The following is a 5,901-nucleotide window of genomic DNA, read 5'->3' as shown; positions in this document are numbered from 1 at the left end:
TTCTGTATAAAAAAATATAGAATTCTATTTAAAAATATTAAGTTGACTTTGAAATCGCTGAAATACTTCCACCTATGATTAAATCGAGTTTACCAAATTACTTCCCTTTTGAAGCAGACGATTCGTCAGAAACATTTTTTCGAATAATGAATGCTTTAAAAGATTTCTATAAGAATTATATGTATGTATACATAGAATATTATAATTCCATTTATAGATTGAAATCTGACACCTTGCATTTTATGATATGACATGAATGTTTTAATGTTACATGAAGTTTGTAATTACAGAAGTGAAACAAAAGACATTTATGACGATAATAATATTTTGATATTTTCGTAAAATATATTTTTATACATCTTAAATTAAAAATTTTTTGAGTTCATTATTTACCATATTAATTTCATTAATTTTAGTTATAATATTTTTGATATAATTTTATCAAAAATGCAATATAACAGCAAATGTTCAAGAAATAATGCTACTGGTATAGCAGAAACACTTGGAAATTGGGGCTTTTGTAACAAAATTTCAAGTTCTGGTCAAGAACTTAAACGTTTAAGATGTCTCTTTAATCAGATGGATTGTTTGTAAGAAATAAAACATATTATTTTTCTCTTATAAAATATTAATTCTTCTACTATAGTAAATTGTTATTTACTAAATTGGAGGTTAAATAGATAATACAAGACTAGAATGTCAAAAAAATAAATATATAAAGATATAAAAGCGATATTGTTTAAAAAGCAAATTTTTATAATTTGTTACTGATTTTCAGGAAAACTAGGAAACCAATGACGTGTATAAAATATAATTGTTTATATGATCCAGAGGCGTGGTATATAAAACCTAGTCCTGAAGAAAATAAACCGATTTGGACTGTATCTATGAAGAGGCCCCTTATCACATATACTTCTACTGCTGATGTAATAATGACTGCAAATTTAAACAATATTGGATCGGATTTACTTTATCCTATTCCAGGGCGAAGTTATTTATTACAGGGTGTATGTTAAAACATTTAAAAAATTAATTTTTAATATCATTTATTCATTTTATTAAATTTCATTTTCTACAAGAAAGAATCGTGCAGTACCGATCAAGTTCTTTCTTTTATTATATCTTAGGTTAAAATCGGTAAAAAGCGCTATTTCAAAAACGTGTTTGTGATAACTTAATAAAATTTAATGGAATAAGAGAAATTAAAGCTCGTAAAATTTGATAAGAAGAATGATAATCTGTAAAAGAAAGTTGTAATTTATAGGAAATGAAAAATTATAGTTCAATATTGATTAATTGTTAAATTACTAGGTTTAAGTAATTAATAATGTTAATAAAAGAACATCTAATTTCTAGAATATTTTAATTTATACTTTATCTTTACAAATATTGAATGTAAAGTAATTTTCTAGATTTGTACATGCAATATAAAACGAGTTCTTTTTCTTAGTTTATCAGTTCATATTACCTGTTCTTCTTTTCAGTTTATCAGTTCATCAATTCACCCGTATATAAAGAAACATTGCTACAATAGGACTGTTTATTATATTTAATAGATTAGAAATAGTATATATGATAGAATAAAATCATTTTGTCTAAGAAACGATAGATCAGTTTTAAAAGTAACTTTTAACTTACTGAATATCAATGAATATGTTCAGTGCCTAAGAATATTAAAAACAATGCCTTAAATAATACAATTCCAGAATCGTAATATTTGTTTGCTCAACCAAAAAAAGTAATAATATTTGATAAAATAAACGAGAAATAGCTTTGGTCGGTATTGCTAATCAATATTGCAGGATGTTTCTCTACTTATATGTATATATATCTACTCATATATATATTGTGGTGAAAAAGAGAAAATTAAATTAAATCCACGTGGTTTATAATAAATAGTTTATTAAATTTAAGCAATTATAAGGAAAACTGAATAAGTGCGAATACGGCGATGACAAAAAGATATTAAGTTTTCTCTAGATTCTCACAAAACTTGCACGCTATCACGACTTGCACTCTCTAAGCTCTCTTAAGATCTACTGCAACTCGATATTTTCTGCCGAAAATCTTACTTTCATATGCATTTTACACACACACGCATGCACGCATACGCACAACATACACAAGATACTCGTATTTTATGTCTTAAGATTAGGGTGACTAGGCAAACAGTCCCAAGTTTGGTATTCTTTTGCTGTGACAATCGCATCGAGCACGCAGCCGGCGATAATTACCTCGCTCTTGGGTTACACAGGAAGAAATACCGAATAATGAAACTTTCCACATGTTTATTTTACATAACACAAACTCTAATATAATTAGAACAAGTTGTATTTTTAAAATAGAAATAAATTTTGATCTGCTAGAAAAAGTAAGTTTTGCACATAAAAAAAGTATTAGAAAAATATAACTTCATTTCTTAAATATAATCAATATAATATACATGTACAAAATTAGTATAGAGATATAAAACATATCACACTAATTTACTTTATTTTATAATTAAAAATTTCGTTCGTAAAAGGATTAAAGATGTAGCATTTTACAAAAAAAAGAAGAACACATTTATATACAGAATGGAAAAAAATGCTTGGCTATCAGGTGATTTCTACATTTATTTGATAGAAAAATATGTAAGGAACAAAATTGATCTTGAATAAAATAGCGAGAGCTGCGCGAACCGCAAAGAATTACTAAAACATTCGGCAATCTCCCGCTGGTCCCTGCTGTACTTGCTGTTAGCTAGTCAGCCGTTGATTTCATCAAACTTTTTTTACCATTTTTCAAAAGAATGATTAGATTGTGACATAGTGTCTCTTGGAAAAGTTTGACCTTTATATTGAGTAAAATACAATGCAAACAAAAATAATGTTGATCTTGAAATTCAAGGTTAAGATCAATTTTGCGGCAGGTTTCTACACTTTTACATCAAACCGAAAATGTAGAATTCATCTATGACAACCAAGGCCAAACATTTTTTTTTTTATATGGGGGTTTAGAGTCGCATAGACTACGAGGTCTTTGGGACCTCGTGCTGGAACTTTCTCTTTATATCTGGTCGAACAGTTGGGTCTCCTTTAGATAGTTGATAACATTTTTTTGTTATTTCTGGCTAGTTAGAGCGGTGTTTGGGTTTAATCCATATTTACTTCTTAGGTTTCCGTATTTTCTGCATTCATGTAGCAGGTGTTGGGTGGTAATTTGTTGCTTGCAGGTGTTGCAGAAAGGTGGTTCTGCTTTGGTTAGGAGGTATTCGTGTGTGATTTTGGAGTGTCCGATTCGAAGTCTAGTCATAGCTATCCTTTCTTTTCTGCTTATATTGTTGTTTGGTATTTTTTTGGTAGAAATGCTGTAGTGTATTTTGGTTCTATTTGTCGTAGTCCAAATTCTGTTCCATTCTTTTCTTTCCACTTTGGTCGTTGAAGTAGGTCTTGGTGTGGGATTGGGATGTTGGATTCGTTTGTTCGGTCTCTTCTTTGCCTAAGGAGTCGGCTTTCTCGTTTCCTTCTATTCCTTGGTGTGACGGGATCTAGGTGATTATTATTTGTTTATGGCCGTTGGTAAGTTCGATGTATGATTCCTGAACCATTTGTATGACTTCGTGCTTTTTGGTGGTATTGGTGTTTGTTATCGCGTTTATCGAAGTCAAGTCAATCTGTATAGATTACCGCCGATATTTGTTTTCTTGGATGTACCGTAGTGCTTCTAGTATAGCGTATGTTTTAGCGGTCACGATAGATGTGTGGTTGGAGAGTCGTTGTTTTTTAGTGGTGTTTTCTGTGACGATTGCGAATTCGATTCAATGTTGGAAGCGTCTGTGTAAATTTTGTGGTAATTCTTGTAGGTGTTGTTTAATTTCTGAAAATCCTGTTTATGTTCTATGTTGCTTTTTTCATTTTTTTTTTTGTGATTAGTCAGGTCGGTGTTTGTTTTAGGTGTTTTCAATGACCATAGGGCTATTTTTTCGTGGTTGCGTTCGATAATTGGTGTTGAAGTAATTTCTCGTATATTGGGGTATCCTTTTAGTCTGATGTAGAATGCCGGGAGTCTTGAATTTCTGTTGTGTTGGTTTGTTAATCTTTCGGCAAATATATTGTTGTATGCTGGGTTATTTGGTGTTGATGCTATTTTTCTTGCGTATCTTAAGCTAAGTAGTTTCCTTCTCTGTTCGAGGTGCATTTCTTTGGCTTCAAATAGTATGCCGGCTATTGGGCTTGTGCGGTAGCTTCCTGTGGTTAGTCTGAGTGCCGTATTTTGGATGGGTTCAATTATTTTGATCATGTTAGGTTTGGCTGAATTGTATACTATTGGTCCATAGTCCAGGTTGCTTCTTATTAGTGCTTGGTGTGATTTTAAGAGAATTTCTTGATCTGCTCCTGTAGTGGGCTAGGGCTTTTATGATGTTGATTCGTTGGGAACATGCCTGTTGGAGGGTTTTTAAGTGGGGAAGCCATGTCAGTTTTTGGTCGAAGGTTAGTCCGAATAGTTTTATGTTGACTCTGTTTATCTCGACTTTTTCCATATATAGTTTCGGTATATTTTGATGCAATTTTCGTTTTTTGGAAAAGACTATAAATTTAGTATTGTGGAGGGAAAATCTAGGTCCTGAATTTTTTGACTATATTAATAGTTCGTTCAGGCTTGTTTGTAGTAGCTCGATTGTCGTGTTTATGTTTTTTCTACTGCATGTGAGGGTAAGGTTGTCTGTGAACAGATTTCCTTGGACTGAAGGTTTTATATCTCTGATTATATCGTTGATGCCTATTAGAAATAGGGTGACGTTGATTGCCGACCCTTGTGGTACTCTGACCAAACATTTCTTTCTAACCATATTCTTATATTCATTTAATTCTTTTCATCAACAGTTATACTCCGCAAATAAAACTAGTTTTATTATTTTATTGACATCTTTGAGATATTTTTGAAATTAAATAAAGGCAAATATCTTTTTCATAACGCATATTGTTAAAGAAGAATGCAATATGAAACTGTAAATGGAAAAAATAATTGGATTGAATAGTACCACAGACAAAGTGGTATGAATAGACATTGCATATATTTTTTCGGCTATTTTTGTGCCACATTCTGTCATACAGATTCAGGCAAGTTTTGCACCACGAAAATAAAAAAATATGGACAGTGTTGCCAAATTTATTTTAGAGAATTATTTATTGAATTGAACGTGATGGCACTTTATTAATGAAGGAATTTAACACTCTAAAAAATAGAGATTGGTGAAAATTGAAATGAAATATTTAGTATATATTTGATTATTAACATCTATTTAAAAGTACTAGAAAAAGTTGATTGAAATATGATATTTTCATGAACAACATAATTAGATATGACGTATTTTAATTGTGTAAATTCACAGCTTGAATAAATTATCTTTATCCCGTAAATTTGATTTTATTAAAGTTTGAACTTATCAATAAAATATTTCTAGAAATATTATTTGCAATAAAAGCATTATATGTTGTAAATTATTTCTTGGAAAATTTTTTCTCGAAATAATTTATTATGAATAGAAGCACATTATATGTTGTAAATTATTTCTTGGAAAATTTTTTTTCGAAATTTCGAAGTCAAATTTATTTTTTTAAACGATAACATATTTTCTTCTTTATAGTACGATGTTATTTATTAAGACGAACTCACTGAATTGCATTTTCGACGACCGAAATCATTTATTGTTATAAATTATTAATAAAAATATGAGTAACTTAATGATATATATGTTAATATTAATATTTTATAAGTTTAAAATAGGGGTGTGCGGGTATCCGAAATTTCGGGTTCGGGTCGGGCTCGCACAAAGCCGAGCTGGCTCGGGCGGATAGCCCAACGATTTCGGGTAGCCCGATGATTTCGGGTAGCCCAATGATTTCGAATCGAGTTGGA

At 30.5% G+C, this 5,901-nt stretch overlaps 1 protein-coding gene across 1 annotated transcript; it reads left to right on the top strand.

Moving 5' to 3' along the window:
• Positions 1 to 252: 252 nt before the first annotated feature.
• On the top strand, positions 253 to 1,016 carry LOC122534503. Its single transcript, XM_043665193.1, has 3 exons — positions 253 to 276; positions 382 to 590; positions 779 to 1,016. Exons 1-3 carry the CDS (start codon positions 253 to 255, stop codon positions 1,014 to 1,016), a joined length of 471 nt encoding a protein of 156 aa, XP_043521128.1.
• Positions 1,017 to 5,901: the final 4,885 nt, after the last annotated feature.

Source organism: Frieseomelitta varia, unplaced genomic scaffold (genome assembly GCF_011392965.1).
Source record: "Frieseomelitta varia isolate USP_RPSP 00005682 unplaced genomic scaffold, Fvar_1.2 scaffold_605, whole genome shotgun sequence".
Lineage (NCBI taxonomy): Eukaryota > Metazoa > Arthropoda > Insecta > Hymenoptera > Apidae > Frieseomelitta > Frieseomelitta varia.
Note: the sequence above shows the minus strand (reverse complement) of the source record. Positions and strands in the feature narration are given on the sequence as shown.

Excerpts from the sequence above, each read along its gene's own strand:
- LOC122534503 (XM_043665193.1), top strand. The coding sequence starts at position 253 with ATGAATGTTTTAATGTTACATGAA. Across the intron at positions 277-381 it reads ATGTTTTAATGTTACATGAA|TTCATTATTTACCATATTAA; the intron begins GTTTGTAATTAC and ends AAATTTTTTGAG. Across the intron at positions 591-778 it reads TTTAATCAGATGGATTGTTT|GAAAACTAGGAAACCAATGA; the intron begins GTAAGAAATAAA and ends ACTGATTTTCAG.